This window comes from Pristis pectinata, chromosome 14 (genome assembly GCF_009764475.1).
Source record: "Pristis pectinata isolate sPriPec2 chromosome 14, sPriPec2.1.pri, whole genome shotgun sequence".
Classification (NCBI taxonomy): domain Eukaryota; kingdom Metazoa; phylum Chordata; class Chondrichthyes; order Rhinopristiformes; family Pristidae; genus Pristis; species Pristis pectinata.
This window is the reverse complement of record NC_067418.1, coordinates 18,209,172-18,226,411: the sequence shown is the minus strand read 5'-3', so window position 1 is coordinate 18,226,411 and position 17,240 is coordinate 18,209,172. Positions and strand designations below refer to the sequence as shown.

The 17,240-nt window shown below is 40.8% G+C and overlaps 1 protein-coding gene across 1 annotated transcript in view; it reads right to left on the bottom strand.

Moving 5' to 3' along the window:
• The window catches only part of lgr4 (leucine-rich repeat containing G protein-coupled receptor 4), a 104,229-nt gene that overhangs the window by 21,611 nt on the left and 65,378 nt on the right, over positions 1-17,240 (bottom strand). The window contains 3 exon segments of the mRNA XM_052029675.1: positions 2,636-2,704; positions 3,574-3,645; positions 5,916-6,131. Of these exon segments, the coding sequence (XP_051885635.1) occupies positions 2,636-2,704; positions 3,574-3,645; positions 5,916-6,131 (357 nt within the window).

Here is a 17,240-nt window from a genome sequence, read left to right as displayed (position 1 = left end):
GATGATTTCACAAGTGAGAACATCTTGAATGAGGGGACATAGTTACAGGATTAGGGGGCCAAATCATTTAAAACTGAAGTGTGCAGGAACCTTCTTGCAGAGAGTGATTAGTCTCTGGAGTTCTCTGTCCAAGAGGGTTGGGGGGGGAGGTGCGAGAGTGAGTATTTAGAGGAAGTGGATACATTTTTGAAAGGTCGGGGAAATGAAGGCTATAGGGAACTGACGCAGAAGAGATGAGGCCTGATGCAGTTTAGCCATGATCCTATTTGAATGGCAGGGCAGGTCTGAGGGGCCAGGTGACCAACTTTCCTGCCCCTATTTTCTTCTGTTCTTAAAAGACTTGTATGCAGATACAGCAAATACTTGGAAAAGCTAACTATCATTTATTGAAAGGGTTAAGGTTCAGTTAAATATGGCACTGGCAAGAGCACCTCTGCACTATTCTGTAGTGTTGATTTTCTTATTTGAGGATGAATGCAAATGCATTAGTAGTTCAAAGGATGTTTGCTAGACTACTACCTGAAACAGGCAGATTATCATGAGGAAAGGTTGGATGGCTGGGTTTGTAGCTGCTGGAGCTTAGAAGAGGAGGAGGGGAAGTGATTAAAAACCTACAACATCTTGGAGTTTCGAAGGGTGGATGCAGAGAGGAAGTTTTTCCCATTGTGGGAGAATCTAAAACTAGGGTCATTATTTAGAACTGAAACATTGCCCATAAAGCACTGGGCAAAGTTTTTTCCTCTCATAGGATCGAAGGTCTTCAGAACTTTGCTTCAAAAAGCTGTCTATGGGTATTTTTTTTTTCAGGCAAAGCTAGATATATACTTGCTAAGGGAATATAGTGATGCAACTGTTGGAGCTGCTGCCACATTACTCCAGTAACCTAGGTTCAATCTGACCTCAAGTGCTGTTTGTGTGAAGTTTGCACTCCTCCTTCTGTTGGGAAGGAAATGTGTGTTTCAAATTATTGTAAAACAAAATTGCCTTGTGAAAGTAATGCATGCGAATTTGCTTGACAATAAAATGATGGCATCTGTGTTCAGAGTCTCTCTACAAACTTGTTCCATAGATTTAACCTTCATTTACTGATGTAATATTTCACAGATTTTTGAATTTATACTCCAAATCTATGGTTCTAATCTTTTGGACAAAGTAAAGCTTTTCATGGTTTATGATTTTTATGTTTCTAAAGAGACGAGATAATAATCAACTTCCAGGCTTCTCCTTTCCAGCAGGAAATGCAGCTAACATAATCACTACTCAAATGTCCATCCCTCCATTCCCTCAGTTCATTCTGATTGCTCTTCTGAACCCTTTCAATCTTTGTAATCTGCATGGAGGTAACCAAAATTGCACACAATATTATAGAATTACAGCCACACTGTGATTCATAAAGGGCCAAGCGTGTATTTCTATTTCACGTTAATTTTGACTTTAAGACATCCAACATACAATTTGCTTTACTTACTGTCACAGAAACACTGTTACAATGGGCTAAATTTATTGGTAGTCATGAATCCCAGATCTCCACACTTCCATCTTTATCATTTTCCTTGCACTTGGGTAACACACTCTACTTGAATGTGTAATTCCTCTGTGAAGCTCTTCATACTATTCTTCATTGACTGCATCGGCTGCTTGTCTGCTCAACTCCCTAATATAGTTAAATGCCGCTACATCTTATCTTGCTCAGCTGCCATCCTAGCTTTGTATTGTCTGACAATTTGGGCACTGATCACTCAAGTGGTTCAGTAAATGATCACCATTGGACCCTCAACAACAAAACTTTACTAGGCCACAAACAATCCTTGTACCATTACCCTACGGATGCTGTCAGTCAACCAATTAATATCCTCCATAAAATACTTCCACCATGTTAGACTCCATGAGAAATTGCATGTTGGACGTTGGTCTGAATGAGAGCAACAAGAACCCTTCAGGAAGTTCTGGTCTAAGTCATAAACTGGCGCTCAGCTAATCCCTCTTACCCGAGACTCCTTGCATTAAAATAAATGCAATTAAACCTACTGGCCCTCTTGTGCTTCCGTTTTCATCTCCTCCTACCCTTCCCAATGGACTTCCCTGTTCCGTTTCCGTTAGTCTATTTACCTGCTGCACTGTCATTCTGGGACCCACGGCCCACTTCTCCTCCCACCACCATTTCCCCAGTTTTAAGCCTCCCAAACAGCACTAGTGAACCTTCCTACAAGGATATTGCCACCACCCACACCATCCCCCCCCCCCCAACCCCCAAAAATTCAGGTGCAACCCCTCATTCTTGTACAGGCCCCCCCTGCACCAGAAGAGATCCAAACCATTTAAAAACCTTAAAGCCTCTCTCCTGCACCAGCTCTTTAGCTACACATTCATCTGCCCTATCGTCTTCTTTCTATAGTCACTAGAAGTGGCACAGGGAGTAATTCTGAGATTACAACCCTAGAGGTCCTGCTTTTCAACTTTCTACCTAACTCCCCAAATTCTTTCTGTGAGACCTCATCTCTCTTAGCTATGCCATTAATACCAATGTGGACTATGGCTGCTCACCCTCCCTTTACACAATGTTCTGCACTTGCTACCAGACATCCTTAACCTTGGCACTAGGGAGGCAAATGAACACGTTTTTTTTTTAACTCACAGCTCTTTCAGATGTGGAAGGGACTTGATGGCTTCAGGAAATTCCATGAGATTGTTGTAGTTCAAGTCCCTAATAAGTAAATGCAGAAACTACCATCAGGTAATAATTCTCATCACTGCAAGTTTAATGAACACTGACTCGATGAAAAAAAATCCAGCAAGTTTCACCAAGGTGAACTTATTGCTAAGTTCAAATGCCATTCAAATTCAAGAGCAAAATATCATTAAAGCTGGAAATCTGAAATAAAACTGAAAAATACTGTAAACACTCAGAGGGTTAGGTAACACTTGTGACGAGAGAAACAGAATTAATGTTTCAGATTGCTGATCTACAAGAATTGGATGACAGACCATAAACCTGAAATATAACACTGACCAACTGAGTATGTCCACCATTTTCTGTTGCTAACTCAGATTTAATTGTTGATTTTTTTATGCATCATGAAAAAGTGTACATGAATATATAGACAAAACATGCTCTTTCCTTACTACAGTCAATACAAAATTTGCACTCAACTTAAAATGGATAAAAATGCAATACTTGTAAGATTTTGCAAAAACAAAATTGAAAATCCAGAATAAAAATACGTTGCTAAAACTCAAAATCGCTTAATATGGTTCAAAAATCAAACATATTAACATTCAGTTAGTATTAAAAGAAAATGCCCAACATTTCAAATGGAGATTATGATGTTGAAGTGAAAGATTCCAGTCTTTGAAACCCTGATAATGCTGTCCATTTCTTACAAATGACAAGGTTCATTTTGTTCTAAATGTTCTAAAAGTCATTAAAATCCAACGTTAATAAGGAACACCCAGTAGAAGTGGTTTCAGCAAATATTCAAATTTACTAGGAATCAAATTATCTAGATACTTTATCGGCAGTTGTACAATTCTAGTTGTTTGGCCAGAAGACCAAAAGGAAAAATTAGTACTTACAGCGTTTCCAGATTGTCAAGCCCATCAAAGCAGTGGATATCTATTGTGTCAATTTTATTATTGTGAAGATGTCTAAAGAGAATTGAACAATAGAGAAAGCAGGAAGATCAGCATTAAAAGGACAAAATTGTACGTGCATTGCAATCACTTTACACATCAACATATTTAAAATAGTCTAGTGTCACAGTGTTTTAACCACATCCCCAAAACTTGTTAATATGCTGACTTGTACAATAAATTACTTTGATGTGCTAGGCACTGTGATGGATTCAAAGGTAATAATCATGGAGCAGAGAACAAGCCTTCTCAAATAGTATTTAGGTGTGCAATTATTTTTGGTGACATTAGTTTAGAAAATTCTCATCAGAACAGAGAGAACTCCCTATTCTTGGGTTAGTTCTATGGGATTTTCCAACATCTATTGGAATCAGAGAAATAGGAAAACAATCAAAGGATAGCATCTCCAAAAGTCAGTACTATTCTGAAGTGATTCAACATGCCAAAGGCTCAGCACAGCTGATTGATCATATGCACAAAATGCTAAAGGCCAAGGACAGCAATTTCATAATATACAATCGAATGAAAAAGCTGATTTAGGATCATAATCTGATTAAAATGCTTCAATTTACATAAAACAGAATTGAGTATGCATAATGAACTACGTATACTCTGTTAGAAAATCTCAAATAGGTGGGGACACAGATCTTCCACTGAGAGGTACCTTTCCCTAATCACAGCATCAAACTCTAGATTAATTCCAGGAGTCATTATATCTGGAATAAATACTCCAAATACTTACCTTTTCAAAAGTAGTGTTCCCCAAGATCTGTCATGAACTTGGGAACTTATTCCCAGTTTATACCTATAGCCTCTTGCCTACAACCTTCACATAGTAGAAGACATGCATTTAAGATGAGAGATGGGCAGTTTAAAAGAGATGTGAAAGGCAAGTTTTATTTTATACACAGTGAGTGGTAGGTGCCTGGAATGGGCTGCCAGGAAGTGGAGGGATATGTATCATGTACAGGCAGAAGAGATTTAGTTTAATTTAGTATTGTGTTTGGTGCAGACATTGTGGGCTGAAGGGCCTGATCTGTGCTGTACTGTACTGTTCTATATACAAACAAATTCGTGTTTTAAATTTAATTTTTCAATTCCTGTACTTTACAGACTTCCAAAAATTAATTCTCATTCTAATTCCATAATTGAGTTTGTTTAAAAATGTTGGACCCTATTCATTGGCTTCCATGGTATTAAAAAAAATTAATAATTGCACATGGGAGTTTCAGCTTTTAGGATGAACTGCCCTTCTCATAAATGCAAGCCCGGTATATACTCCATTAATCTTCCATCAGTTCCCCAATGGCTCATTTCTGTTTTTGCAACTGTTTTAACAGCCAGGAGGCTTAAGCATGCACAGAAGGGAAGAAATATGCACTGTGCCAGTTTTAGAAATGTTTGGTTCCTTTTAAGGGGCTCTGTACTACATATCATATCTCAGCTGAAGGGTTTTGAAATGAGAACATCAAGAATAATTTTGGAATTCCAAACTAGCTATGAAAATTTTCTAGCTTCTGTACAACAGCATAGTCCAAAATGGAGCACCCCAAATGAAGAATAAAACATTTGGGAAATGCTCAAAAAGGGAAAAACAAATTCTATGAACTACTGGTTACTTAACATGCCATATATTTATCCTCGGCATGCATACTGTGCTACCCCATTTGATGCATTGGTGTAAATAAATACAGAATTACATCCTCAGGGGACCAGTGTGAAAACTAGTGAAAAAAAGCTCATTTAAACAAAAGTCTTCAAGGTTGGGAGGTTATATACATGGATGTGCCGCACACACAAATCCAACCATTTTACTACCTAATGAAAGTAATTGGTCCAAAGAAAATTGAATATTGTAGAGCAAACAAACAAAAAAATATCAAGGGAGTACAATGCCATAATGCAATATGAAGATTTACACAGTTTTGCTGAGCTATTTGAATGTGCACATAAAATTTAGTGTCCCCTGAGCTCTCATTGCACTACAGCCTTATACTACAAGAATTATTGGTTTTATATTCAAATATAAATAATAGATCATTCTGCAATTAATGTGAACAGATTTATCCAACAAGCTAGAATTGAAAGTCTATTTTAATAAGACTCAATTATGTCATTAAGTACAATAGAGTAAAATATCAAAATGATTCCATTTCCTTTATTGCACAAAATATGCATTTAACTCTTCCATTATCCCATAAATGATATTTGGAACTGTATTTACATTACACAGTTACTTCTTAATAAAGCTTCATAGATGTATCATTTAGAATGTTGTCACTTACAAGACAACTAGGCTGGAGAGATTTGCAAAGGCAAAGTTGGGTATGTGGGTAATTTTGTTTAATGCTAGTGTCAGGGCCTGCAGTGCGGGTAGCTTGCTCAGTTGATAAATAGGAACTTGAGTTAGGCTATTATCATCAAGCCAAAGGTGCCGCAGTTGAACCAGACCCTCAAAACTGTCTTCAGGGACAGATGTGATATGGTTTGCATCCAAACGCCTGAGAATAAAAACAGAACAATAAGTAAACATGCTCAGCCTTGCTACTTGCAGTAATGCCCAATCACATTCTTCAATAAATTGGCATAATTCTTAAACAGAAAAGGAATACCATCCCCATGAAAAGTGTTTAGCAAACCTTATTCCATTTAATAAGGCTTTAAAAAAAAACTTCATTTTCAGTGGTTAATATCACCAGTTTCAAAGCTATAATTGTAAAGCTCATCATTCCATTTATAATGGAGGAAAGTTTTACAAATCATTATGAATTTGGCGGCTCCAATACTTATGTAGTGGTAGTACGGTGCAGAAAATGACAAAAACAGCAATGCTGTGTTGCATTCCTACTGAAATCATAGGGTCCTATAACTGTGCTGGTATTTGTATATTAATGTCATACGTACTGAGATACAATGAAAAGCTTTTGATTTGCATGACATCCAGACAGACCATGCCATACACAAGTACAATAAGGCAGTAAAAAGAAAACATAATGCAGAATATAGTGTTGCAGTTACAGAGAAAGTGCAGTGCAGGTAAACAAATAAAGTAAAGCAGGTAGACAACTAAAGTAGACAAAATAATAGATTTTTTTTTCCTGTGCCCTGTTTAGCAATTCACCAAATCAGCAGCAAGGTTGAGAGGATGGGATGCTTGGGAAGTGTATGTGGGGAGGAGAGGTGAAGGAAGAGGCTGGCCTGAACAGACCACTGAACAGCTAATCAAGGTTTGAAAGTGAAAAGCCTGGAAAGGGGCTGGGGGGAGAGAGAGGCCATTTTGTTTTGAGGGGAGGCAAATATGGTAGGGGATGAGGGTGGGCAGAGGCAAAGAGACTCCAGCCTTGAGGAGTGCTATAATATATAAAAAAAGGATCTGGTAACTCACCTCCCCTTCATTGTTGGATTTTCTGACCCCTTGTAAACCATGCAACATCATTTAAATTTTAATCAGACATCAACTTTCACAAGAGATCTAGATTTACTTCTGTTAATCAAATAGTCATACTTTTCACAACAGGACTTTCAGGTACCACAAGCCTGCGGCCATAAACTTAGCAATAAGGATTTGTCTGTGCAATGGATTAGGGTTTTATTTTCTTTTATCATTTGCAATTTATGGTCCTTCTACACTTTGTTGTCGGAGAAGATAGGCTACTTCCTCTAGTTAATTCAGAACTAGTATAGATGGACTCTTTTTGCCCCAAAGTGGGTTTCATTCCACCTGCAACTCGAGCTTATTTTAAAACACAGCTCAGAACAAGCCAGCTAACAAACAGTTATTATTTGAACAAGATTCTAATGCAATTGACTCATCTGAATGAACAAAACTATCTTTCATTATGCCTTGGAAATTTCATTACAAATCCTTTATGGAAAACAAAGTTTTCAGTTCATATGCTGAAACATATCAATGTTATCTAAACAAATATATAATTCTGCAATGAATGCAGGACAGAACAAGCCTTTCTGATGACTCAATCCACAAAATGATTTAGAGTTCATTGAGTTCACAGAGCTACACAGCACAGAAACAGGCTCTTCAGCCCAACTAGTCCATAACGACCAAGATGCCCCATCAAAGCAACTCCCATTTGTCAGCGTTTGGCCCATAACCTTCTGAAGCTTTCCAATCCATGTAACTGTCCAACTGTCTTTTAAAAGTTATTGTACCTGCCTAAACCACTTCCTCTGGCAGCTCATTCCCCATGCAAACCATCCGTTGTGTAAAAATGCTGCCTCTCAAGTTCCTATTAAATCCTTCCCTTCTCACCTTAAACCTATGCCCTCCACTTCTTGATTCCCCAACCCTAGGAAAAAGACTGTGCACTCACCCTGTGCCCCTCATGATTTTATACACCTCTAAGACCACCTCTCAGTCTCCTACACTCCAAGGAATAGCACCCTAACCTGTCCAACCTCTCCCTACAACTCAGTCCCTCAAGTCCTAGCAACACCTTTGTTATTAACCTGGAAGGAGTGCAGAACCGATTTGCATCTTTTCTATAGCAGTGCGACCAAAACTGAACACAATCGTCTGAATGCAGCCTCACCAGCATCCTGTACAATCACACCATGACCTCCCAACTTTTATACTCAGTACCCTGGCTGATGAAGGCCAGTGTGCCAAAAGCTGCCTTCACCACCTATGACTCCACTTCTATCTGTGACTCCACTTTCAGTGAACCATGTACTTGCAACTCCAAGGTCCCCGTGTTCTGCAACACTCCCCAGCACCCTGCCATTCACTGTGAAGGTCCTACCTGGATTTGACTTTCCAAAATGCAACACCTTACACTTATCCAAATTAAACTCCACTTGCCATTCCTCTGTCCGCTTACTCAGCTGATCAAGATCCTCCTGTAATTTTTGATAACCTTCTTCGTTGTCCACTATACCACCTATTTTAATGTCATCTGCAAACTTACTAACCATGCCTTGTACATTCTTATCCAAATTAGTGATAAAGATAACAAACAATGGGCCCAGCACCAACCCGAGACACACCACTGGTCACGAGCCTCCAGTCCGAGAACCAATCTTCCACCATCACCCTCTACTTTCTTCCATAAGCCAACTGTGTATCCAATTAGTCAGCTCTCCCTGGATTCCATGCAATCTAACCTTCCAAAGAAGCCTACCATGTGGAACCTTAAAGGCCTTACTGAAGTCCATATAAACCACATCTACCATCCTGCACTTATCAACCTTCTTGGTTACTTATTCAAAAAACTCATTCAAATTCGTTACAAATGATCTCCCATGCAGAAAGCCATGCTGGCGATCCCTAATCAACAAGTCTTTCCAAATGCTTGTACACCTTATCCCTCAGAACCTTCTCCAGTAATTTACACAGATGTTCGACTTACTGGTCTATAGTTCCCAGGTTTTACTTTGCCACCCTTCTTATATAAAGGCACAACGTTAGCTACCCTCCAGTCTACCAACATCTCTCATGGCTAACGACGATGCAACTATCTCAGCCAAGGCTCCCGCAATGTCTTCTCTAGTCTCCCACATTGTTCTTGGATATACCAGGTCAGGCCCTGGAAATGTATCTACCTTCATACCTTTTAAGACATCCAGCACCTCCTCTAACATAATGCAGACTATTCCAAAAACCTTCCCATGTATTTTTCCTAGTTCCAAAATCTTCATGTCTTTCTCCACGGGAAAAACAAAGGGAAAATATTCATTAAGGACATTGCCCATCTCCTGCGGCCCCACACAAAGACAGCCGCTTTAGTCTTTTTCCTTTACTATACTTATAAAATCTCTTTGAATTCTCCTTAATCTTCTCTGCCAAAGCTTTCTCATGCACTCTTCTTGCCCTCCTGATTTTTTTCTTGAGTACATTCCTGCATCACCTATACTCCTCCTGGGATTCACTTGATCCCAACTGCCTGTACCTGACCCATGCCTCCTCCTTTTTCCTGGCTAGGGCCTCAATATCCCTCATCATCCAGGGTTCCCAACTCCCACCAGCCTTACCCTTCACTCTAACAGGAATTTGCAGATCTTGAGCTCCCACCATCTTACTTTTAAAAGCCTTCCACTTGCCTATGGTCCCTTCGTCTTCAATCAACCTACTCCAATCAACCTTTCCAATCTCCTACCTTTACTGTCAAAATTTTCCTTGCCCCAATTTAGAAATTGGACCCATGGACTAGTTCTGTCCCATTTCATAACTAGCTTAAAGCTAACAGAACTATGGTCACTCATCAAGTGCTCCCCCAGTGTCACACTTGAGTAATAGGGTGGGCCAAGAAGTTTTGCCCTCTTCCTCGTAGGGCTCTCTATATATTGTCCAAGGAAACTTTCCTGAATGCACCTAAATTCTACCTCACCCAAGCCCTTAACAATATGACAGTCCCAATCTATGTTAGGAAAGTTAAAATCCCCTATGACAATCCTATTATTGTTAAAACTCTCCACAATCTCCCTGCATATTTGTTCTTCTAATTCCCAATGACTATTTGGGGGCCTATAGTACAACCCCAACAAGGTGATCATCCCCTTCTTATTTTTCAACTCTACCTATCCTCACTGGATGATCCTTCAGTAATTTCATCTCAGACTACTGCTGTAACATTCCCCTTAATCAAAAACGCAACTCTCCTTCCTCTTTCCTACACCTCTATCCCATCTAAAGCACCTGTACCCTGGAACATTAAGCTGCCAGTCCTGTCCCTCCCTTAGCCATGTTTCTGTAATGGCTATATCCCAGTCCCAAGTAGCTATCCAAGCCCCAAGTTCATCTGCCTTACCTGTCAGGCCTCTTGCATTGAAATAAATGCAATTTAATCCAATAGGCTTTCCTTGTTCCCCACCATTCTCCTCCCTGTCATGCTTATTCAACTCACTGTCACTGACTTCTGCATCACTTTCCAGCCTCTCATTTGCCTCCCTGATGCTTGGGATCCCACCTCCCTGCCAAACTGGTTTAAACCCACCCCTGAAGCACCAGCAAATCTGCCTGCCAGGATATTGGTCCCTCTCCAGTTCAGATGCAACCCATTCCTCCTGTACAGGTCACCTCTGCCCCTGAAGAGATCAATGGTCCAGAAATCTGAATCCCTTGCTCCTACACGAATGTTTCAGCCACTCATTCATTTGCCATCTCCTCCTATTCTCACCCTCACGTGGCACTGGAAGTAATCCAGAGATTACTACCCTGAAGGTCCTGGTTTTCAACTTCTTCCCTAACTCCCTATATTCTTTTCTCTACCTATGTCATTTGTGCCAACATACACAACTTCTGGCTGCTCAACCTCCCCTTGAGAATGTTCTGCAGTTGCTCCGAGACATCCTGGACCCTGGCACAAGGGAGGTAACGTACCATCCCAGAGTCCCTTTTACGGCCACAGATCTCGTCCGCAACCCCCCCCCCCCACGCCCACCAACCTAACTACTGAGTCTCCTATCACTGGAGTTTTGTCTGTCTTCACCCTTCCTGGCTGAGCCTCAGACCCAGTCCTGATGCCACAGATCTGGCTACTGTTGCCTTCTCCTGAATGGTCTTTCCCCCAACAGTGTCAAAGTGGTATACTTGTTTTTGAGGGGATGGCTACAGGGGACTCCTGCACTCTCTTTTTCTTTCCTGGTGGTCACCCAACTACTTTCTGCCTGCATTTTTAGGTGTGATCACCTCCCTAAAACTCCTGTTTGTGATGCTCTCAGCATCTCGAATGATCCCAAGTGCATCTAGCTCCAACTCCAGCTCCTTCACGTGGTCAGTCAGGAGCTGGAGCTAGTCACACTTCTCACAGGTGGAAGTCTCGCTCATCTCCCACATCCTGCAGGAAGAGCATGGCACTGTTCAAAACTGCCATCCTGACTGCTCTAAAACGAAAAAGGAAATTCAAAGAACCTTACCTGCACCTGCAATTTCCTTATAGTTCATTCCCTTTAATTTTCTCTTTTTCTCAGCAACTTTAAATTTTCTTTCATAATTTTCTCTAGGAACCTAACTTAGCAAATTCTAACCACCTTTTCTGTGCCAAGATGTTTTGTTCCAACCTCCATTTCTTTGTGATTATATATTAAATGAGTCAGCAATTGTTGCACAATTGTGAAAATGGATACTCTTTACCATGATTTACATTTATAAAATACAAATCAGACAACAAAACTTCATATCAGTCTTATAAATCTTTAACAGTAAATCCTCTCTTGGAACCTAACTAACTAGGAACTCTAACAACCTCTTGCAATCTTTCAATAATGGTTCTATAGATTTTTTCCCCAAATGGAATGCCTAAACAAATTCTGTTTCCATCACAAGACCTGCCACAATTTCTCAGAATGCTAGCTTAATGAGTAATCATGCTGTACTGAACAGTTCATCCAAATATTAGGGTGGAGAGAAGGATCAGCAAGATTCCCATTAATGGTTGCTGGATATGCCAAGTACGCATACGTCAACAGTGGACTTAGTTATGGTCTACTAGGAGCATTCCACTTATTACTACCCTGTATTGAGAGTGAATAATGGTCATCTGGGTGAGGGATGTAGAATTCCATGAACTACATTCAGCAAACAACTTCCTTTTAAATAGCATCTTTAATGTAGCATAACAATAATGCTTTGAGAACAGAAGGGTTAATGGAAATTAAAGGTTTCAAATAAAGAAACCAATAACTCTGCAGGTTTAAAAAGAAACAAATATTTTACCAGGCACACCAGAAAATCTTCATAAACAAGGTAGTTTTCCAGAATGTTCACTAACAAAATAAGAAGTATGCGACAACCCAAGTGTGAACAATAAAAATCAAGTGAACTGTTTGATAATGCTGCCCTGTAGAACGCTGGTTCAAAGTTGTGTGACTACCTTGCCGACTGAATTCCTTCCAATGCCTTGAAGATCAAAGGTATTATTTCCACTGCCTGGAATGAAGCTGGCAAAGATGTGCTAACAAATACTCGAGCACCACCCATGCAAACATTTTGAACAAGCATGCAATGATAATTAAAATATTTGAAAACTAAAATAATTTGATTGAATGCACTCCTTCCGCTTTAAATGTATAAAACATTGGAATTGATTTATTATTGTCACTTGTATCAAGGTACACTGAAAAACTTGTCTTGCATACCTTTCATACAGATCAATTCATTACACAGTGCATCAAGGTAGTACAAGGTAAAACAATACAGAATGCAGAATAAAGTGTAACAGCTACAGAGAAAATGCAGTGCAGGTATACAATAAGGTGCAAGATCATAATGAGGTAGATAGAGGGGTCAAGAGCCGATCTTATTATACTTGGGAACCATTAAATAGTCTTATAACAGCAGGATAGTAGCTGTCCTTGAGCCTGGTGGTACGCACTTTCAGGCTTTTTTATTTTCTGCCTGATGGGAGAGGGGAGAAGAGAGAATGTCTGGGGTGGGTGGGGTCTTTGATTATGCCGGCTGCATTACTGAGGCAGGAAGAAGTATAGACAGGGTCCTGAGCTGTGTCCACAACTCTCTGCAGTTTCTTGGGTCCAAGACAGAGCAGTTGCCATACCAAGCCATGATGCATCGAGATGGGATGCTTTCTATGGTGTATCGATAAAAGTTGGTCTCAAGGGGGACATGCCAAATTTCTTTAGCTTCCTTAGGAAGCAGAGGTACTGGTGAGCTTTCTTGGCTGTGGCATCTACATGGTTGGACCAGGACAGGCTATTGCTGATGTTCATTCCCAGGAACTTAAAGCTCTCAACACTCTCTACCTCAGCACCATTGATGAAGACAGGTGCATGTGCACAGCTCCCCTTCCTGAAGTCAATGACCAGCTCGTTTTGCTGACATTGAGGGAAAGGTGGTTGTCATGAAGCTCTCTATCACCTTCCTGTACTCCGATTCATCGTTATTTGAGATACGACCCACTACAGTGGTATCATCTGCAAACTTGGAGATGTCAGAGCAGAATCTGACCAGTCAGTCATGAGTGCACGGGGAGTAGAGTAGGGGGCTGAGGACAGAGCCTTGTAGGGCACCAGTGTCGAGAATAATCATGCCGGAGGGTTTGCTGCCTATCCTTACTGATTGCGGTCTGTTGGTCAGGAAGTCAAGGATCCAGTTGCAGAGGGAGGTGTTGAATCCCAGGTCTTGGAGTTTGGTGATGAGTTTGCTTGAAATTATCATGTTGAAGGCAGAGCTGTAGTCAATAAACAATCTAATGTAAGTGTCTTTACCGTCTAGATGCTCCAGAGATGAGTGTAGGGCCAGAGAGATGGTGCCCACCTTAGACCTGCTTCGACAGTAGGCAAATTGCAGTGGGTTGAAGTTTTCTGGGAGGCTGGAGTAAATGCTTGCCATGACCAGCCCCTCAAAGCACTTCATGATGATGGACTTCAGAGCCACCGGGTAGTAGTCATTAAGGCACTTTACCTTAGGTACCAGGGTGATAGTGGTCTTCTTAAAGGAGGTGAGAACCTCAGATTGAAGCAGGAAGAAGTTAAAATGTCTACAAATACCCTCACCAGCTGATCAGCACAAGATCTGAGCACATTGGGGGGGGGGGGGGGGGGGGGGGGGGGGGGAGGCAGATGCTTTCCCTCTGATTCACTCTCTGGAAGACTGATCTTACGTCCTCAATGGTGACCATGGGTTCAGGTTCATTGGAAACTGTTGGGGTGGGTGGTGACATACCAATCCCCTTCTGTTCAAAACATGCATAGAATGCATTAAGCTCATCAGGAAGGGATGCGCTGTTGTCGACGATGCTGCCCGACTTAGTTTTGTAGCCCATTGCAACAATTACCCCGCCACAACTAATGACTGCTGTGGGATTCTATTTTGGACTGATATTGTCTCTTGGCAACAATTACAGCTTTATGGAGGTCATATCTTGATTTCTTGTAAAGGTCAGGGACCTGATTTGAATGCTGCAGTCCTGGACTTCAGTAGGGAGTGGATCTCATGGTTTATCCATGGTTTCCGATTTGGGAACATCCTGATCGTCCTCTTTGGTACACAGTCCTCAACACACTTGCTGATAAAGTCTGTGATGGTGGTGAAATACTCTAGGCTGGCAGCTGAGACTTTGAACATGGACCAGTCCACTGACTCAAAGCAGTCACGTAGAAGCTTATCTATTTCCTCAGACCAGCACTGTATGACTTTCTGTACTGGATCCTCCTGTTTCAGCTTCTGTTTGTACACAAGGAGAAGGAGCACAACCTGGTGGTTGGTGGTCTGAATTACCAAAGTCAGGGCAGGGGTGGCTCAGTAGCATCTTTGATGGTTGTATTGCATTGGTCAAGAGTGTTTGGGCCCCTGGTGGGGCAGGAGATGTGCTGGTAGTATTTTGGCAAGACATTCTTGAAGTTCGGCTGGTTGAAGTCACCTGCAATGATGAAGAGGGTCTCCGGGTATCCTGTTTCAAGGCTGTTGACCACAAAGTATAGTTCATTTCGAGTGTAGGCTTCATGTCTATCTGGGGTGGGATGTAGACTGCTGTCAGGATAGCTGAAATGAACTCCCGTGGCAGGTAGTATGGGCTGTTAGATATTCCAGGCTGAGTGAGCAGGAACTCACCAGGACCATCACATCCGAGCACGAGTTATCAATTAAGAAGCAGACCCCTCCACCTCTGACTTTGCCAGAGGACACTGTATGGTCCATTCAGTGAATTAAGAAGCCCTCAGGTTGTATGGCACAGTCAGGTGAAGCAGGTGCAAGCCATATTTTGGTGAGACATAACACACAGCAGTCCCTCAGTTCTCTTTGGCAAATCAGTCTTGCTCTTAGTTCATCAACTTAGATGTACCATTAGGCTAGAATCCATTACAGTAAAACCCTGATAACTCAGAAATCACGATGATTTGGCATCCGACTCACCAGATGGTGTATGGCAAACTCCCCTCCACTTACAGATGCCTTGGTGCTACACTCCCTTTAAACATATCTGGTTCACCAGAAGTGCATTATAATAGTGTAACATCTTAAAGAATGTTAAAAGGCTTGTTGGGGTTTTAATAGAAATAACATCCAATAGTCTGGAAAATCTGATAGTATGGCACTGTCAAAATCCCGAGCATGCCAGTTTAGAGTTTTACTGCAATATGGAAAATAAAATGTCTGGCTTTCTGATAATGTGCCTGCCATTAATCAGTTGCTCTGCCATAAGTTCAAGTCAACATCAGGGATTCAAGCTCCAAGATTTTGGTTGATATTTCAGTGCAGTATCTGCACAAAAGAGTTCTATCTTTCAGATGAGGCATTAAATCAAGTTCCATCCCCTATCTAGAGAAGTAAATGTCCCTTTGGCAGTATTTAAAAAAAAAAGTGGGATACTATTCCCAGTGCCCTGGCCTTATTTAATATCACTTAAGAAAAAGATCATTTTATCACATTCATGCTGTAATTAGTGCTAACGCTGTAATATTTTTATATGGCTACTCTTTCAACTGTGCTGAAATGCAACAAAAGACAACCATTCAAACTCTGAGGTTGGCATAAACTATATCTAATGCAAGGCCTTTAATAAATCTCAACAGAACATACTAAAAATTAAAAAACTTACCATATTTTTTTCAATAATGTCAGCAAGTGAAAAAGAGAAATGCTTCTCAATACCTTGAATTTATTTCACAGATGCATGATTGTCAAAATATAAAATGAGACTTTGCCTCAAGAATGTTTGGAAGTTTATCCATACTAATCTGATTTTCATCATAGGTATGTCCTTCTCTGCTATTTAAAATGTTGTATGATGATCATTGTTGCTTTGATGTCCTACTTTTACTCATCTGGGCAGCACAGTGGTGGTGCTACAAGGAGACCTATTACCTCACAGCCTCAGCAATTCAGGTGTTGAACTTGCACATTTTTCCTGTGACAGTGAGAGTTTCTTCTGGGGGCTCCAGTTTCTTCCCACACTCCAACGGCATGCAGACTGATAGGTTACCTGGCCAGTGTAAAATGCCGCTAGTGCATAGGTGAGGTAAAATCTGGGGAGAGTTGATGGGAATGTGGGCAAAATAAAATGGGATTGCTGTAAATGGGTTCTTGATAGTTGGCACAAACTCAGTGGGCCAAAGGGCCCCATTTCAGTGCTGTATGACTTTGTGATCTATGTACTCTAGTTCATTCCCCACCACTAAGTTCAATAGGGAATCTTTTTGGGTTTTGCTTTGAGTTTTCTAAGTACATTATGAACTGCAATGTTTAACTCCCAGTCTAGATTTCTTCTGTCTTAGTAATCCCTGTGACGTTTAGTTTCCTCCCAATGCAAGACTGGCTCCAGCTCCCGTTTTATTATGAACGTGTGCATTGCAATACAGATTGTTTAACATAGGTTCTAATACAAGTTCCTCTCACTTTATTGTTAATCATCATTTTTAGACCTCCTTTCTAAAACTTTTGCTGTCAATGTCCTCCCTTACTTTAGTTTCTTTTTTTACTGTGCTTTTGTACCCAAATTTGTTTACTATTTAGCATGTCTGTGTTTCCTGCAGTTACCTCCCACCCCTTAGTTGTTTAAAGCCTTTTCCACCTCTGTAACTGTGTCCCAAATTTCCACTTTCCCACATCAGCTCTTGAGGGACATGTTAATTCTCCTGATCTATTCGTCTCTGTGCCAATTTGCACAAGGCTTAGATGTTCCAGAGATGATGTCTCA